The sequence below is a fragment of the Saccostrea cucullata genome, unplaced genomic scaffold, assembly GCF_032062105.1.
Source record: "Saccostrea cucullata isolate Sc308-1 unplaced genomic scaffold, CSIRO_AGI_Scuc_v1 ctg305, whole genome shotgun sequence".
In the NCBI taxonomy this organism is placed as follows: Eukaryota; Metazoa; Mollusca; class Bivalvia; order Ostreida; family Ostreidae; genus Saccostrea; species Saccostrea cuccullata.
Window position 1 is genome coordinate 441083 of NW_026938238.1, and position 20841 is coordinate 461923.

Consider the following 20841-nt stretch of genomic DNA (forward strand, 5'->3'; position numbering starts at 1 on the left):
GAAGGCGAAATATGGATTACAGTCAGATTGAGATTTACAACAAAATGGTTCCTTGGATTTCTAGAATAAACTTATCGGGCAATTAGACTGTAGATATTGAACTTTGCTTGATTTAGGGCCAACTTCTAACTTTATTAGAGCTATTAATAATAAGTTCGCAAAACTTCCTGCGATTATTAGTCTCAAATTCCGTACAGAGCATGCAAAAATTGGTGCAATATTCCGCTGTAAAAAGAAAATTGGTGATTGTAAATCAATTCCGTCTTTCAATTCGAAGCAGTTGGGGTGTTTTGAGGACGAAAAAACTAAGTATTACTTGCAGTTTCAGAATGATTTGACCAAAAACAAAAAAATCAAAAACTCGTGAAATCTTTACATGTTTTTCAATCAGTATGCGCTATTTGGTGTAAAATGACATATTTGAAACATTTCAAAAATATAAACATTAAGATTTAAATTTAATTGATAAATGCTTATAATCTTATTTTGTATGTGTTTACAATTGTTATCGTCATACATACGACGCACATCTGCTTTGGTTTTGTGATCTAAAGGCTGACCGAAATTTAAAAAAAAGGGGGAAAAATTGCTCAATTTCAGTTTCGTGTTTAAAACTGAAAAGAAACATGGTCATGTTTGTTGCAACGATTTTACATAATAGGATGAAAGGAAAGAGGAGACAGTGTCAATATTTTACAAGGCAAATATTGTATGACACTTGGAATATCACACGCACACATGGTTGTCTCTAGTTCTCAAACAACATAGTAACAAACAAAGGATTACAGTTCCACCGACCCTCTCACTGCAATGTTTAACTGACACTTAGGTAGGTAATATTGACATAAAAACAACTCGCCAAATCTTCACACTTCTCTATGTATTTTTTGTGTTTGCTCTTAAACGCTCCCGAAGGTCCGAAAAAGCTACGGAATGCAGGAATCGTCCATTATATTACCAATAATCCCAGGCGTTTACTTTGTTTTCAAAGACATTTCAGAAAAGGCTCTTGAAAATCTAATATTACGAATTGATTGGCTTTCTGGCTCTCGTTTGTTCCAATATAAGCACGATTTGACAAATATCTGAAGCTTCCGGAATTCCAGTGTACATCTTGTTACCACATCGTGTCCATTCTTCTGTATTGATATACCTGTTTCCACATATATAACAAATTAACTTTTAAATCCATTTCCCCCGTATTCGTATCAACCTGCTGTGCGCGTGAATAGTAATTAACACAATATCGTTTTCATTTCAGATGACCTTTGACACTTATGCTACGGTTCAGTTTTAGAACCGAGGAGCTGGGTTCATTTGATAATGTTAACTTTAAATTTCATTGCATATTTTCAGGTGTAAAGCATTATTTATCATGTTTATCACAATCAATACCTTTATTTAACGACTGCAATGGCTTTGTGATTTAAAGGTTTAATAAAAATGTTAATATCTTAATGAAACCATTATAGGGTTCAGCTAATAGCACAAATATACAATTATCAGAAGATTTAACATCTGTAAATATTTACAATATGTTAAGTCACGCTTAAGGTCGAACAAAATGGCTTTATGACACGAAATTGTCACCGAGTCGACCCCACTACATTTGTATTATCAAAAGTACTCTGGTAATCGACATGATCTCTTGGTTAAATGTTCAATAAAATATGCGTATCGCAAAAATTATAAAGATCACACATGTAACTATGTAGATGTTTTGCCGCACCTCACAACTTGATAGATGCAAATTCTTGACAGAGACTTTGATATTCAATCCGTTTGTATTTTCCCCTTGTGGTGTAGAGCTTCAATTTAATTAAATATATTGTAATGCCGAGCAGCGGAACTATTTTCGTCACTGCCGATAATCACTCCACAGCTTGAAAATATTCACTGAAAACACCTGTGAGCTCTTTTTTTTTTTGATTTTGTCCAATTATTTCGTTACTATTTCCTTTCAAGTAATCGAGAAATTCGTAAATCTTTAGAAGACGTGATGAAGCAATCATTGATAGTATGTAAAGAAGTCCCCCTTTTGTCTGCCAATCATCATAAACCCCGCCCACTTCCTTGCAGGTAATAATTTAACTAGCGGAATGGTCAGTGACAAGGAAATTCGTTATCGGTGTTAGCGACCTACATAAGACTGGGGACAGTATTTATGTACTCCAGTTAGCCCCTGTATAAGAGTTGTCCATCAGGGGGCGGATCTTGTTGTCTCCTGCATCGCTTGAGAAGTTTTGTTTGTGTATCATTTAAAGGAACCCACGCTCACATTGAAAGATTGCTAAAATAAGGATGTTTTTCAAATGAATGTAATGATGCTTCTGTTTTCTTGTCGCGTTAATCGTTATCATTATGTTAGAATTACACGTTAGATTCGGACTTTGACTAAATTCAAGATGAATTTTAAAAGGACTTTACTTTGTACAGTGGGTAAGTTGTTTAAACATTAATTTGCAGTGAGTGAAAAACTAAAGCTTCGAAAATCCAGTGGGTGTATATTTTCATTGACAGTTTTTCTGTTGTTCTATAAATTTTCTGTAAATTTGATCTGATATATATTACAGTATGAACTATTTATTGGACGGTTTAACAATTAAATCGAGTCTCAAGACTTTATAATTAATTTATATCAGCGAAGTTTAAATTCGACCTACCTGCACGTGCGATATCGTCCCTGATTAAGTTTAAGATAACAACAAATCTAATTTGTTTCAGCGAGAAAAACAGCAGAAGCTGAAATGCTTTTTAATCTAAAGTTTGACGTTTACTTTACTTCTAAATAGTTTTTATGCAAAGGAAATCACTGGTGATGATTGAATTTACATTAATTTCAAGTGAGGTGTTTTGGACCTTCCGTGCTGACGTTCGGGAAAATAAAGTGAAACTCAGGGAATTCTTTCAAACGTCATATTATTCAATATCACACTAATGTCTAAGTTTTGCTAAATCAAAGTTTTTCTGTAAATTAGAATATTGAAAGATTTTAAAATACGACTCCAGTAAAATTCCTAAGCCTTTTTCTTTAAAAATACATGTATGGATTTTAATGAATTCTTTTTCAGTTTAAACTTCTAAGATTCTACAGAAAATATAATGGAAAAAATGTAAAGTTTAGGAATCATATAAGAAATGCCTTAATAAAATGGGTTAATATTGTGCTTCTCTTGTTGAAATAAAGCAATTTTTTTTTTATATTTTTACCTAAATTATTTTAAAATGTGTAGAAAACTCCAAACCGCTAGAAGAGGGGGGGGGGGGATGGCTGCCCAGCTACATATACTTAGTGTAGATGTGTCCAGTAGTGCATTTTGTTTTACTTGTATCATGTGTATTACTAGGTTACAATTTTCGTTGCTGTACAGTCCTTATATGGATAATTTATATCATATCGGACTGACACTTAAATTGAAAATTAAGGATGAACATATTTTACTAAGAGCGTAATGAATTTCACTTCATGAAAATTAAGTATGGGTGTCCGATTTATTCTGCGTTGTCATAATTTCTGTCTAAAAATGTTTATTAGATCCACGTACTTTTACATTTAAGTGCCTTAAGATAAAATACTCACAAATTAGGGTTATAGATAAAGAAACCTATCAATTTTCTTTTCGAAGTTAAAAAGAATATGATGAATGCTTTTGACGATTAAGAAAAACGAACTTAATGAAATTATCAAAAAGAAAAAAAATACAGTGTAATTCACAATAATAAAATTAAGATTCAGTCTTGAGGCTTTAAATTTTATCATACATGAGATCCTAACAAACAGATGCTTCCCTCGTTGACAAATATAAATAACATCATCATATGATCATATTTCAATGGAATAATTCAATTCTAAAATGTAGACTTTCCATATGTATAGTTGTACATTGTATCGATAGTTAACTTAAGCGGAATGAGCATTTTCATGAATTGGTTCTTATGATTGGTTTGCAATAATCAAACGTGCATGAAAAAATACACCACTCTTTAAACTTTGCTAGTAAAGCTTGTATATTTAGATAAAGGTGCACTCGCACATTAATGCAGTCATATGCATGACGTCATAATGAAAAATGAGCGCCTTTCAGAATAATGTTTTAACTCTTCACCTATGTGAAACATAATAAAAGTACTTCACATGCATGTTACTTCCGGCAATATACATTTCAAAATGAGAATATAATGCTCACAAACTGATTTTAATCATTTTTGACCTCTGACGTCACCTTTTTTTCAAAGAGCGAGATCAACCATTAAACCTGTACCCCGCCTGTGTCATCGGATCATGTACTTTACTGTGCGATTTTATAAGTGATAAGTTTTTAACTCAGCATAGCTTACCATCGATAAGAGCGTTGGCATTATTTCTATAGTACATTGCAAATCGTTTGTTTTACTAGTATTTTGAAAGATTCAATTTGTTTATATTCATTTCGGAAGTACTTCTGCCTGTGGCTACAGCTTCCGCCAGTCAAAATGATTGTAACAAACACGAAGCGTATTTTTTGTTTAATCAGAAAACATAGATTCCATTGTTTGGATAATTGTTAAGGAGGCCTACTGACACACCACATCAGTTTCTTTTGTATTTTTCCATTTTAACACAACCGAACTAAGCTCGCGAGGGCACATCACGTGTAGAATAAATTAGAATATTATCTACAAGATTGGGTTTTATTGTTATTAGGAATTAAGTTGATATATAGTGAATGGGCCCCTCTCTCGGTGGTAGCGGTCAACTGCCCGACCACCGTTCTCTATCATTGTTATAAAACTGGCACAACCAGTATCAGATATCGCCTCCTCCTCTTTTGGAGGGATCCCCGATTCTCTAAGACGCTGAATTTTTTAGCAAAAAAAATATTTTGACATTCCTTTGATGAAGAATCGCAAAAAGTCATGGTTTTGATCTTTCGGTCAACTTGGAGCAATGCTGCATGTCCCTTGCTGTCGGAGAGTGACAAATGTAGGTTTCCGATGGAGACCTTATTGTCTGTACCAAGCAGGACCAAAACGAGGCTCCTAATGTCAATCGTGACAGACAAGAGAAAAGTTTGCATCCTCCGTGTTACCTGAAGTTAGTTTAACTATGTCCTACATAGTTACCACACCATCTTACGTAATAAACCCCTGGAATAGATAAGTTGGAATCTAGACTACCCAGTACAGAAAAGAAAGTTTGTTTCCTGAACGATCATGTTACACAAACATACGGCTCCGGAGCCGCGAAATTCGTCCCTGGATCTATTTTTAAGGTCATCTGAGTCAATCAGCCGACATTTCGTTTTTGTCCATCGTCGTGCGTCTTGTGTTGTGCGTTGCCATTAAAAAATTCAGCTTCTTCTCTGAAACCGCTCAACCAATTTCAATCAGTCTTTACATATAACATCTATGGGTGAAGGGGAACAGAAATTTTTGAATTTCGAGGTCTCTGCCCCACTTGGGTCTGAGAGTAGGGGCCAATACCACTAAAATTATTGCATCTTTAAAAATTTTCTTTACTTCTGGACATCAAGCAGTCAAACTGTTGGCATGATTGTAATAAGCATTGAACCCTCTACCATAATTGTGAAATTCATGGCCCAAGGTTCAGGGTTTCTGGTGCTAGAGCGAGGCTCTGTTGAATCTATTATCTTGTGAAAATGTATTACTTAGTATTTCTTTATAAATCTTCTCTTCTTGTCCTGGGTATTAAGCCATTTACATAGTAATGATGACGAAAGGTATCTCTTCCAAAATTGTAAATTTCATGGCCCCTGGGTGAGAGGTTCTGGTGTTACGGCGGGGATCTAATGATGATATACTAACTTTGGGCAATACAGCCAATAAATTCACAGAAATAGCACATACATGTAGCAACTACAAAATTATGAATCTCAATGAGCTTAAATCGGGGGTGGGGGGATTGAAATCCCTGGTCCCCCCAAAAAAAATGCCCAAATCGATAAAAGTACATTATGAGATTTTAAGTTCTTTTTTTTCATTTCAGCTCAATTTTAACCCAGAAATGATTATGCGTGTTAACCTTTTGTAAAGGTATTCCTGTATTCCTTTATTTAATAATGTCATTTATAGAAGTATTTGATCTGGCACTTCCTTAATTTTTTCTTTAGATGTCAATAAATTGCTTCAACAGTAATATTTCATTTTGAATTACAAGTCGTACACTTCATCATCAAAAGCCAGTTAACTAAATAAAAGATAAAAGCTGAATCTTATTACGAAACGTTCCCGGATTGGCACTTAAGCAAACATAGTGGTTGTATTGACACAATTTTCATCTTATTTACTTGTCTAGCTTTTAAAGAAACTTAAAAGGTACATGACAGTTTTATTTCTTTAGCTGTTCTTTGGTCATTTTATCTCGATTTAACCCCAAAACAAGAAGTCTCATTAAACCCAGTTATCTGTCAGTCATATATAACTTACATGAAGGGCACTGGATTCAATGTATACAGTTGTAACGTTGATGATAGTAACAACTCCACGTGACCTCGGTCCTTTATAAGGAGCCTGGTGCTAATGCGTTGTGTCACACGAGTCTAATTAACAAACCTTCACCATAACGACAACATCACAAATCTCGCAATGTTTGATGAACATAATAAAAGTCGAGCTATAATTATTTACACCTTCCACCAAAATGAAGGGTAGTATTGTGCTACATGCTATATAGTCTTGCTGCACATCAGGTTCCAGAATTAGACAATCAAAATTTTATTTATCTCTCAGGTATTTATTGCGATCCGAAACTAAAAATTTCCAGATAACTACAAGTAATGCCACAATATTTAACATTCTACAGTTTTTTGGATTGTAACGTTATTCAACCTAAATATATAGTACACATTTAAACTTTAAGACTTCTATAAATTGTATTTTTATATCCTGGAGCCAGGAAGGGTTCTGCATATACAATTTTGCCTCAAGTCTTGTTTGTGTGGAATACAGCGAGTCTACCTAGCTCTAAATTGGCCATGTTCTGATCAGGAACAAGGTCGTTCTTGGATAGATGTCCCTATTTTCCATTATGCAAACTCCCTGGCTTACTGAAAATAGAGAAAGTTCGAAGGATGGCACCCAAACTGTCAGAAACATAATCAGTCGCAACCAAAGACTGACAGATGGGGGAAACCAGAGAGGAGAGACTTAATATAATATTGTTATGACATAAAATCAATGAACATAGGTATTCTATAACCAATGTCTTCATATTCACGTCAGAACCATTGTTTTATGTTCCTAAACAACAACAAAATGATTTCCTTCTTACTTGGTCTTGTGAAAAGCATATTCCTGACTCATTTGTGATCCATATTTATAGCAATGTCTCTTAATAAAAGGCACCTATACATTAATTTCATCGTTATGTAAATTTAAGGAAAAAATAATAATTATACGAATGGCTAATGCAATTTTCCCTGTTGCAAAATGTTTGAAGTGGTTTTAGATGTTATGCATGTTTAAAGTTTTACATAGACAGACAACTGCACGGGTTTCTTTCTTCTACAATATGCGATAGATAAGATTCGTTTTTAATATTTTTGTTTTGTTAAGTTTTAATTTCAATTTTATGATATTGTTTGATTTTTTTAAAAAGCAGATTGCTTATTAGGAAAAAATCACACGCCATTCGTTTATTTGTACTTTACGGCTGACTTGAGGTCGATGACTCAATCAGAGGCAACAGATTACAAAAGGTCCACATACATGCTTTCTTAAGAGGCTTGCTATAAGTGTTCTTTTTATGCCCCGAAATCAAAGATTTGGAGGTATATTCTTTTTGCCCCGTCAGTCCGTTTGTCTGGAAAAACTTTTACCTTAACCATAACTTGGATGGGGCTATGACTCTCATATTTCACGGGTAAATTCCTTGTGACAAGACCTTACTTTGGGTACCAACAAATTTGACCTTTTGCGTTGGAGTTTGATCAACTTTATATTTGCAAAAAATTACCAAACTTTAACCTTGGCCGTAATTCTAATTTTCAACAGTTGGCTTTCTTACTTCAAATATATATTTATTGGACAATATTTCTAGTTGGTGTATTTTTTACCTTGAACCAAAAGTTTTACCATCTTTTTAAAAAGCTTAACCTTGGCCATATTCTTTGAACAGTTAGTACTAGGGCTTTCATATGCCACAGGTATTAGCCTTGTGACAAGACCTTCCATATAATACCAACAATTTTGACTTTTGACATACTTTTGAAAAACTTGGGCCATAAGGTTTGAACAGTTGGTGCTAGTGTTTTTATATTTCATGTCTATATTCTTTATAACAAGTTTTCCTCCTCTCCTGGGTACCATTAATTTTTATCCTATGACCTTGGAGTTGGGTTCACTTTCTAAGAACTTTAAAATTGGTCATAACTTTTAAAAGGTTAGTACTTGGGTTTTCCTACCGGTATTTCAAATTTGGATTCATTCGTCTTTAATATATGGAATCTGTAACTTTTAACTACAATTTGTTTCTTCTTTGTCTTTAAAAACACATACTATGTCCTCAAAACAAAATACAACTGAAAAACAAATGTAACGCAGTGTCACATTATCTTTTTATGTGGTGTAAACATTTCGTTAGAAAACTTTAAAATGATGTAACAAATCTCCAAATTTATCCAAACAACACGGGTGTATCTTTGAAGTTGTTTTAGCGATATCCTTTGTACAAGCCTAAATAACTGAGTTTACCATGAGGATGGTCATGTTGCCAGGACATTCCGTGGTTGCTTTGCTGGTCCCCCGGCAACATCGCAACAAGATTTCTTCCGCAGCTTCAGGTGTTTCCCGTTCCACTAATGTTTTGTATAGGTATCTACCGTTTTCTAACAGATACAACAATTTTTATCTATGTTCAAGTTCATACCACCTCGCACGATTCATTGTTATAAAGAAATCATCTATTAGTAAGGGTTGGGATATCCCGTATCTCCTGAATCATGAATCATTCTGAAAGCAAAAATATATCAAAGACAAGCTCGGTCTCTCCACGAGTACCTGTTATCAGAATTCTTATTTTTAACAAAAATGAACGTTCCTTCATCAATTTACAGTTGTGTCAGAGCCGATTAAGGAATCTCGTTTTCAGCCAGACGAATGCTGCTGGCTTTCCGTGTTATGATATGATATGATCCCAGCCGCAGACTTGTGGCGTTGTAGTGCTATATGTTTTACACAATGAAATATTGCTCCAATAAATCTTGTGTTAACTAGATCTAAAATCGTCCTCGATTATTGGCGCTATCGACGAGCAGACTTCCTTCTGCTTGTTACTGAATACATTGCCAGAGCATCGTCTATCATTTCAGTGGAGTGCTGCAGTTTTTAGCGGATAATCTGGTAGATCATAAAGTTAACTTTACACTCTTATGTAATGAGGCATTTAGCCTATCTAGTCACCGAAAGAACACGCCAGGAAAGTTCTCTATTGTCACAAAACGCTAAACAGAAGTAATGTCTTATAAAATTTCTACATGCAATAATTTAATCTTATTAAAAAACTAGAAAAGTAATTTGTTAAGCACGAGTCTAAATATTTGTAAAAACTTAAAGACAATCTGATGTAGGTAAATCGGTGTATAATTGATATCCGTTGTCAGATAATGCCGTCAAAGCATATATCTGTGTTTAGAAAGAATGTTTGAAATATGTATTTGTGTTCCTTTCCCAGAATTTTTAAGTTAAATTTATTTATCAAATAAGGTTTACATATATGTATACCAGTTTATTGCAATCTGCGTCAAATGTCTTTCTTTGCATGGATGAATCTTGCTTAATGTAATTCAATAACTCTGATTATTTTGCTTGATACCACATGCAAAAATAAGTTGGGAAAACTCAAAGGTGTAAAATCTTAAAAATTGACAACATTAAATTATGAAGCTGTCTTTTTCTTTTTACCAAAGTAAATTATATAACAAAGGAAGCCCTTTGATTCCATAATTTATAGAAATAACCTCACAGAAAGTACTCAGTCGATATGCTTTTAGAACTGTTAAGTTTCTATATCAATCGAACGAACGAATCAAAGGGCTATATGTGTGCATGTATATTTATTTTGACGTAAAAAGAATCGTGAACATTGTTTAAGTCCTTGTAAAACATAAAATTCAAGTATACTTTTTCCAAGATCTAGGTTTTAAATATAATGTGTATCTTAAGATAAGAAGCGGAAAGTCATGCTTATTTTGAATGCTCACATAATAAAATTGTGGTATTATATATTTTTCAGTGTTTCTTCAGATCGGAGTTGTGACGTCATATTACCATCTGTATCGGAACAAAAATTGGAGAAACAAAAGTTGTAGTCATATTTTAAACAGAATTGGGCACCTGTCGATCGAGGCCCCCCAACCCCCTCACATCGCAGGCGAATGGTCATCACACAGGTAATTATTCTATAGGGGGGTGTCTACAAATATTAAATATTTTACTAAAATTATTATTAAGAAATATTCATTGTTAATCAATAATTTGATTCTGGTTTTTGATATTTTATAACACACTTTTTGATTGTCTGAAAAATTAGTTCTATACTGTATAATTTGTGTTGCCTATGTCACTATGACTTGCGTCAAAAACATATCAATCTACTTGACGTTACATTTAATAAATTCTTTTTTAAAATTTAATGTCATCGTTAAGGTGATATTGTCTTTTATTTTACAATTAATGGTAGAAAATTAGATTAAAAGGAATGAATTTAATAGCTACCCAAATTTTACGGTATAACCTGGGTTTACTCTCAGGTTACACCGTATAACTCAGGTTATATCGTATAACTTGGGTAGCTGTTAAATTCATTTTTTGAATAAAAATTCATTGATAGTAATATTAGTATAACACATTTTGTCGGAAAGATTAAATAATATTATATAGATTATATTTCTAGAAATGACTTCTGGCTAAAACAAAAGGTAAAGAGAGGATCTGGAAACTGATGTCTCTAATTAACAGATATGAAAAATTAATATATTAATTATATTGTTTTGACCAAAGAACAGAATCAATTCATAGATCTAGATATTATAGAAACTTAGCTTGTACTAATTTCTTCATTGGAAACGACATCATAAATGTCTATATTTTGTTAAATGTGTATATATTGTGGGTTCTTTGCGATTTTGAGGCATTTTCCACTCGTGTAGGTTAATGCGCCCGCCATTCTTAGTGATGATGTATGTATCCCCGTGAAATTTACACAGTAAACATAAATTCAGTCCGCGATTTTCGTGTCGTACAAGCTCATATCATGGCTACCTAGACATTCCAGAAGCATGCTAGTAAAGGTGAAATATATCAATTATATCCCCTCCCGATTAATTCAAGACAAGTGCCCTACCGACGGTGTCGGGGGTGCTTAGTACTAAAGATATATCGTTAGCCTGGTAAACAGGGAACTAAAATCTAAAAATATACTTCAAAGTCCTTTCTTAATTATAATAAATACCACGAATTCACTTTTATTAAATGCCTGAGATTCATATGATAAACATAATTAGATTATCGTTTCCAATCGTGATTCTTGGCAAAGAATTTCTATTAGATTAGTCTCACTTTACAAAACATAATTATTGACAAAGTGCTCTTTTAATCTTTGTATCTTTCCCTGCTATTTTTATCAGATTTAACGGAATTATAACTGTGATAGAAGTACATTTGAGATATTTATGTTTTAATTGGGGTCAATGATGAGCTATGTGGAGTAGCGACTGTTTATACTGGAGATTAACTGAGACAGATAGAAGTCCTAGGTACACACACTACAAGAAGATGGCCGGGACCCTTTGTCTCATTATAACACAGTTTCTCTAGATAACATTGACGAAGGTTAAAGTTTGTGTTTGTCTTCTTCCACTTTAACACCCGAGAACATTTCAGGAGTTAAGATACCCTTAAACTGGATATTTAGAGTAATTTGATCTCGTTGTATGTTGCGCTTTTAAATTAGAAATGTACAAACTATTTATCAGAACAAAGCCCACTCAATACGAACTCTTCCCCTATTACTGACACAATCTTGCTTCTCTTTCAACAACACCCAGAATCGGATCTCCACATCAAATGTGACTAAAATCCGATCTAATTTGTGATAGGATTCTCAAATTATTTGTGTCATTTGATGGAGTAATTTGACGATTATTTACTCGTGTTTTCTTTATTTCCATGGTAATCTGATCTGTAACCAATGGGAAACAAAACAAAAAACCAACAGCCTATTTCTCTTTATTGGATAGAGGGCAAACCTTAAATTGAAAGAAAAACCATTACTTTTTCACTGAGGGAATAGTTGAATTTAATTTTCTTTCACTAAATTGAAACAAATTAAAATTTTGGGGAAAATAGATCCATCCCGATAGACAGCATCCTTTGTGGGCCCTTAATGGCATTCTTTGGGGCGTCCCGGATAATAACGACATTTCTACTTAAACTGGACACAACACGATAAAGGGTTTGTAAATGTTTCAAACATGCCGTTACTTTTCAAATGACACGTATAAATTCAAGTTAAAAAAAACAGTTTTTTCCCCCGCAAATTTCTTATATGAAAATAAAAATAAACGTTTGTCGTATTGTGTATTTTATTTTTTAAGTTTCACAAATTTTTAACCTTAAAAAGGATAGGAATTTTGTCTGATATATCAGAAATCTAAAGAAACAAGATATTACATCATTTCTCTATGTTTGGACATTTTATATTCGTAATTGATAGACCAAGTAGAAAATCTGTCACTCAGACTAGTGAAATGGGCTTGAAATACTTTGTTGTTTATTTCCATAGTAAGTAATACTAAAGTATGACTTATTACTTGTAAATCAAAACTTGTTCAACATAATACCATTGTTACCAATTTACCCAGTTTAATATAGATTGCGGTTTTTTTTTTACCACAGAAAATGTAAACCTATTGTGAGACCGTTAAACGGTTAACTTTTCCGTCAACGATAAGATCCTGAGAGATATTTTTTGATAGAATTAAAAGTCAAATCAGGAATATTTCGAGATTATTGAATTACAAAGTATGTGAACTATAAACCGTTCATGTTTATTACGCTATCATTCTTCATCTTGAGTAGGAGCGATTAGAATTAATCTCTTCTGTCTTATTAAATCTAACTTAGTGGGGTTTTATAAACCATTGTAACCGGCATCACTTAATACGTATCGTAACCGAGTACGAGCTATCCAGGGTGTGAGGTATACAGTTTCATTGACTGTCTCGTGAATTAAGAACATGTGAAATATCGGATTCCAAAAGCTAATATTTCTGTATTTTAGACTGTTTTTTATTTCTAATTTAGATGCGAAGTTCGACCTGGACCAGAATTCATTTTACGTAGATATCAATTTCGAAGACATCATTTTAAACTGCATCAGTATTACTACAAAGACCCCGGATGTCGACATCCATCCTATGGCGTCGTAGCGGAAGGTCGTTACAGACACCAGCGGCCATCTTGGATTGTTCAGGGAGGCACCGAAACTGCATATACAGTTCATAACGTCTCCGTTATACCATATGCAGAAAATATAGCAAAGAAATTCACAAAAATTTCAAAACTTTGTTCTGAAATTTCAAACACAAATTTCAGTACATTTAGGAAAACTCAGATTGTAAATTTTCCTCCATTTTCAAGAAATTCTCAAGCATCAAAGGACTATGACTGTAGCTTTGTGTTCAACCTTACATTCCACGAATTACAGCTGATTCGTTTAGAAATACAGCATCATCACGTGTATAGTTCCACTAAGTACTTCAGAGTGGTCAAAGCCAGAAGGGCACGGTCAGACAAAGAATTGTTTCTAGGGGACATTCACACTGATATCAAACAGAGGGCATCATATAGACCCACTGCATACCAAGCGGCACTTAAGCCTGCTCATGTAAGTACATGTGTATACTGAATAAAAATATCCAAAAACCACCACAATTATCCGAACAATCAAGTAAGTTTGTAAATATAGTGTATGCTAGGTCCATTTCTTGATTTAACGTGCGTTTTATTAGCAAGGGATGTAAAAACGAAATTTGGGGGATAATAGGGTCAGTGATTCCCTACTAGTCCCCGTCATGAATATATATATATTGCAGCATCTTACAACCTTCTTTAAAATTAAAGTTTTAGCTTTGACTTTTCCTGGTTTTAATATTTTTGAGGAACAAGATCAATGAAATGTGATAAAAACAAACAGAAATCAAGCCCAATGGTCCATTTAAACAATACAAATCAGGAGCAGAGCAAAGTCGGACCACTGGCATCAGAGGTGAGATCAGGTGCCATGGAGGAGTAAACTTCTCCAGTCAACCGGTACTGTCCGCCATGCGCTCGGACTCGTCAACATTTTCATAACAAAACTTGATTCTGTTACGTGAAATAGTACTGTGCAATTTTTTAAAAAAAATTTTATGATGTTTTTTTTTTGTACTGGTTTTTTTAAAAACAAGTTTTACTTTTTATCTTATATTTATTCAATCTGTGTGGTCATCCGTTATCTAGGTATTTTATTGAAAGTGACATTTACACCTAATAAGTCCCATACAATAAGGACAGATTATTATATTATTACCTATATAAGTGTCGGAGGAAACACCCGTGTGCTGAGCTCTCTAATAAAAGTTCCTTGGTGGTCAGGCTCGGAGGGCTTCTTCTCTCCGATAAGAGCAACACAAATTAGTTTCTCACATTAGGAACCTTTGTAATCGATACAATAAAATTCCGTTGGTCCCAATTAGTTCGGTAATTTGACGAGAGACATTTTTCGTATGTCCATTGGCTTAATGAGGATAACATGATGGGTGGAATCTAATTAAAAGTTGTTAATAGATTGTCTGGACCTCTCTTAATCCTGTTTGTAATAAAGATGGTGATCTAAACAATGTCGACATCCTCACCGAGTAATAAATTATTGCCTTTTTGTTCATAATATACTTAAGACCTTTCCTGCCTCCGTTGTCAAATTTGAAGATTGAAAATGATAAAGAAGTGCGTGGAGTACAATTGTATATCTACCAGCATAGAGAAAAAAAATGAAAAATATTTCCATGCAAACTTTTTATATTTAGAATTTTAGATATAAGATCTTTTTCTTCATATTCAAATAGGAAGGAACATAAAGAATATTTCATCCTTTTCCTTAAATTTCATATGTTATCAAGTCAAATTTTCAACACATTTTAAATGACTTGTGTTTATAAAAGAAGTACGAGACATATAGAAATGTATATTATCACAATTTTCTTCTTTTCAGACTAGGAAATGCCATGTGTGCAGTCTAATTGCGAACTCACACGACTTTCTACCTCCCCAACTGAAGAGTAAACGTTTCGATGACTTTGACCTTCCCGGAGAGTGGGTCAGCACGAGATGCGAGACTCGACAATACGGACAATTTTTAACGAGACATCTAACTTTTCATCCCGATGGAAGATCATGGAGTGGACAATACGACTTCTACACAGACCCTTTGTGTCTGCATTCATCATTTTCGTTAATGGTCACAGGAACATATGCGATAAAAGCTAATTTCATCTCTGTTCTTGGGGCTAAAAAATGTAACTTTCAAATTCATAACCTTAAAGTCAAACCAATGTCCCAAACGATCACACAAAGCCTAAATATATTTGGCGGGCAGGGTTGCGGAAGACCCCATTCTTGGGAAAATGGCGTTGAACAGGATGTGACGTCATCAGGAGGTTGTGTATCTCTTGGAGTTGTGTTGCAGACTGTGGAGCACGAAGTTTTAAAAATTGAGAAAATCAAAAATAAGAGATATCTTTATATTGGACAGAGACCTTCGGACAAAGGTGTGCGTCCATTGGACGAGTGGCCGACGTCTTTTCAGGAACCTTTAATTCAGTGCTCAGATTCCCTTGTAACACCAAAACCAGTGCGGCCTAAAGTGACCAATCGATTACCTAAATTCCAAAGGCTTCAATCGCCTTCATCAGCAAACGATATACACGGTTGTCTAGTTCAACACGTGCTTCTTGTTGTAGTTAGTTTTCTCCTTGTCGCCGACTTATGATTTAAGACCAATGATCTAAGAATGAATATTGGGGTCAAGGACCCAAACCAAAGTGAGTTAATATAAAACAGCTCGATTGACAATGAAAATCAGAACTTATAGTCTGGAAGTTCAGAAAGTTTGGATTACCACAGCGTGTCAATTTGATTGACTTCAGTCGAGCTTATAAACAGTGTGCCACCCGCCATTTACCGTTTATGCGTTAATGTCTGCTGAAATTTTATCAGCAGATGATGAAATAAGTCGAAGCAGACAAATTACAGCGTGATATCTGTGCGTGCTTAAACAATGATAAACGCTCCATCATCATTAAATTCATCACATTCTCCACTTGTCTTAGATCTTCGTTGTTGAGAAATGTCTTTTTGCCTTTGTATGTTTGTTGGTGGTTATTTCTCTGTTCGGCGTCTTCCCTAATTCTACGGGTATTATAAATCTAGGGCACCAACAATTGCGTTTTGTTATCAAATGTTTCATTGTATTATTTTCAATGAAATAAATTGTGATTTCCTCTTTAGTATTTTTCTTTCTTAAGATATGAGGCAATTTGATAGAGGGAAAATCATAAAAATATTGAAGTTTTAGGTAATATGATGATTCTAATTATAATATGGATCTTGATTATTTTTTTAAATCAAATTTTCTATGACCAATTAAAGCCAGCTATTGAATGGAATCAGATGTGTCCATGGGCAACACCTGGCGGACTATATTTTTAATTCACTAACACAATGCAATATTAGCATGTCAGACACAAGTTAGGCTCAATATAAGTATTCCGAGGTACCAAAGAACTCTCAAACTCTGTCCCAAACTGCACGATTATACAGCAAATTTATTGTCATACATTAAGAAAATTCTGCGATCTACAATTTTTATCTTTAAACAATTCATACCTACCTTTAATTGTTAACAAAGCGTTCATAATTTTGACTGACGTGTTACTCTAATTATAATCATGTCAAGAGCCAAAGAATGTCGGATGAAAAGATTACTAAAATCTTTAATGACAGGATAACAATTAATGGCAGGTATAAAATTTGTCCTTTAGTTTGTGATGACAGAATCGGAGAACACACGATAAACTAACATGTACATGTCAATTCTATCAAACATAAAGCAGGCGCCCCATTTGTAAACCTGTCTGAAAATCAATATGCTAGAGATTTTATCCTAACATTGGTCAAATTATGTTATATCAGAGAGGGCTTTTTTAAAAATATACTCATCTTTTTACATTTACAATTTTATATTTAATAAATAGAATTTTTATTATACTTCTGAAAAGCCTATCTGAGATCTTCTGGTTTTCCTTACTTATACTTATCGGTATTTCATGCAGTTGTCTAAGTAATTGTCATTCATTAAGAGTTTTTATAACTATATATAAAATAGATCCAACTTTTGAAGACTATGTAAATTAATTAAGTCACCCACACAATACAATTAAACGTTAGACTGGACGATCTACCTATAATATGTAGGGATTTTTTTAGACTTCACTGTATTTCTTTCATTTAAAAAAAAATCATAAATGATACATATGGAAATAACGAACTATATTCAAGATCAAAAGTCCATAAAACAATACAAGATAGAAGCAGAGCAAACACGGACCTCCAAAACATCAGAGGTGGGATATGGTGCCATGGAGGAGTGAGCATCTCCTGTTGACCGGTCACACCCGCCTTGTGGTCCTTGTCATGATCGGCAAATATCGGAAAAATCAGTCGTCAATTTAGTGTATAAATAATGGACTAACAATTGGTATGAAAAACGTCAGTCAGCATTTGACTCAATGATAAATTGTATTTGCTGACAAGGTCATTGTATCGACCATAGAACTTACGAAATGATGACTTTAAACGAGACTGCTGATATTCTTGTTTCATCAACTTGTTTGTCAATAATTTATCTCGTTTTAGAAGTTGTTAATACGGAGAGCATGCTCAGATTGCGTATCGAATCAACTGAGATATATTAACTGCGTATGCAGGTGATGAAGGGATATTGCTGCTTAAGTAAGGGAAGTTGACGGTTAAAGTTAAAGCCATCACGTTTATCATAGAGCTTGGTTGTTAGATAACCAATAACGTCTTTTTCAAGTGAAATATCTAAATATAAAACAGATGTGTCAGACTCTGTTGTATCTTTTATCTCGAACTCACCGGTATATTGTATATATCGTATCGACATAAAAATGGAAATTACCACTGTTAATTGACAATATGTCGTCGATATATCTGAAGGTCGCGCTGAAGGCCACAGTAAGTGGTTTTTTTCTTCTTTTCACGTATAATATTTTGGACAAATTCTGCTTCATATGAGAACAAAAAGAAGCCAGCTAATAAATATTATGGAGCAATCGTGAACAAGACATTGAAACTTTGTTAGAAAGGACCTACAGTATCAGATGGATGTCAAAATTTTCTAACAAATTGTTGGGAATTCGATGGACACTAACTGTGCTCGTTTATTTACTGACTGTTTTATATCCTTTTAAGCAGGATTTATTCAAAGCTTCTATATGAAAAGAAAATACTTCCTTTGGTCTTAAACACGGCATTAAGATAATATATATCGACAATGTATTATTAATTTACAAAAGTTACTTTACAAATGTCATTTTATAATAAAGTATTGACTTCAATTTTTCTATTCCCTTATCTATGTTGCAACATACCATGATAAATGATATCATGATAATATAATAAATATTTATCAGTTTATGTCTTCCAGTTGATTCGATACCCAAAAGCATGCTCAACGTATGAACAATATCTAAATCGATGGAATTTATTGACAAATAAGTCGATAATACAATGTCATCAACAGCCTTACTTAAACTCAACATTTTGCAAATATTATCGTTGATGCAATGATCATGTTAGCAGAAGTAATTAAATGATCTTTTGAGCTTATAGGTAAGATTTTTTTTTCATAGATAATAGATTATGTAGATATTCAAGATGAACATGCAATATACATTGTTTCAACATGAAATATTACAATGTTAGCGTGAGAGAAAAATGTGATATGATAAGATTAAGGGAATGTTTCATAAGATATCAAAACATACCCGAAATGGACACCAAAGTGCAAGTTATTAATATTGCAATAGACCTTATTCACGCCAAAATGCTACTTTTTATGAAGACATACTGCACTTTATTTTTATGGAAATGCATGTTTAAAATTTGTCATCGTTTGAACCTTATAAAATCAATAGCTCATAAAACAAATTGAAAGTATGTAAACTTTCTTTAAGAGATGTATTTGAAGATTGATTTACCGATCCCATGTCTTCTATTTTCAAATGTTCTACGAAAAACTGTAAAATCTGTGACATTTTGATAATCAACACTTCTTTCACCAGTAACTACTCTTGTCTACGGGATAGAATGTATTTTTGTATTTTTCTGGTCTTGTTTATGTTTGTGAAACCAAAAGATCGCTTATTGAAATAATTTCAGGACATAGATTTCAAATAATTCTGGAGTCAGCAGCTTTTATACAAGCATTTTAATATACCTTATCACTCTATTTTGTCAATGAAAGTTAGATTTCTAAACCATCATAAAAACAATCCATCTCTGAGTGCAACTTTTCGTTGACAACGAAAAAAATATTGGATTAGAAAACATAGCAGTCCTTCCCTATGGATGTTATGAAAATGTCAAATTGACTAAATAGTGTTGGAAATCTTTCCAGTCCATAGTGTCACAATTTAAATGTGATGGGATTTTTTAACCATACACAGAGACTTAAGCGTAGTCATATGGCATCGGTCTTAGCGGAGGATACTTATAAATTCCAAGGAACTTTTGGAAAGAAGATGGGTGGATAAGGCGGACGAAGTGCCTATAGTGCGACAGATAAGAAGTGAAAAATTTAATCTCAATTATATCCAAATTTTACTTAATATTTCATCTAATATTAAAGTATACTTAATGTAAAATCTCTACAATTTATAAAAATCTCACCAAGACTGAAAATATTTGCCTACGAGAAAGCATACACAAAAAAGAACAAAAACGATCATTTTCTCATTCTTTAACAAAATTTTTCAATATGAGTGGGTCTTCCCTCCATTTTTTTTAAAGATAATCATAAAAGTTTGCTATAAAATGTACATTTTTTGGTTTACAAAAACATGGAGCGAAGACCCACTATGCCTTAAAAGTACACTTTTATGACAAAACATTCGCATCTTTCCGAAAAATACTTCAAGTCCATTAAGTCAAGGGTCATATCACAAACATGATTTAAATGTCCGAAATTTTCAGGAGCCATGTAGCATAGTGGTTAGCGTGTTAGTCTCAAAGCAGTATGAAACGTCGGATTTTTATTGCTAGGGGTTCGAATCCCACGAATATCATCTTATATTTTTATAAAATAAAATTTTTTAACGAGATTTTTTTCTCTCAGAAATATTTTTCATAATTTCATAAATTTTAATAATGAGAAGTTAATTTTTAAAATACTCAATTCACATAATGAATATGATTTCTTAATATCAGACGCTATAGGCATTCTGCCCGCCTTGTTCACCCATCTTCTTTGAAATCACAAATTTTAACAAAATCAGAGACTTATGTCTCTGCTAAAATCAACAGCATAAAAACTTACGACTTTTCAACTTTATATACAAATGTACAACCATTACCCTCAAGAAATAAAGTCCAGGCTTTTGATATCATCAATTGACAGCTGCCTTCTCAAAAGAATCGGAACACGTAAATTTATTTACCTTGTCGTTGGTTATTTGCAAAATTCTTTTGTTAAAAAAACATTCTGATTGTACACACAAGTAC

General features: G+C 33.5%; 1 protein-coding gene across 1 annotated transcript; it reads left to right on the forward strand.

Annotated features, from left to right (window-relative positions):
• Positions 1 to 2104: 2104 nt before the first annotated feature.
• On the forward strand, positions 2105 to 16477 carry LOC134249695 (protein APCDD1-like). Its single transcript, XM_062732029.1, has 4 exons — positions 2105 to 2439; positions 10232 to 10388; positions 13303 to 13885; positions 15251 to 16477. Exons 1-4 carry the CDS (start codon positions 2406 to 2408, stop codon positions 16025 to 16027), a joined length of 1551 nt encoding a protein of 516 aa, XP_062588013.1. The 5' UTR covers positions 2105 to 2405; the 3' UTR covers positions 16028 to 16477.
• Positions 16478 to 20841: the final 4364 nt, after the last annotated feature.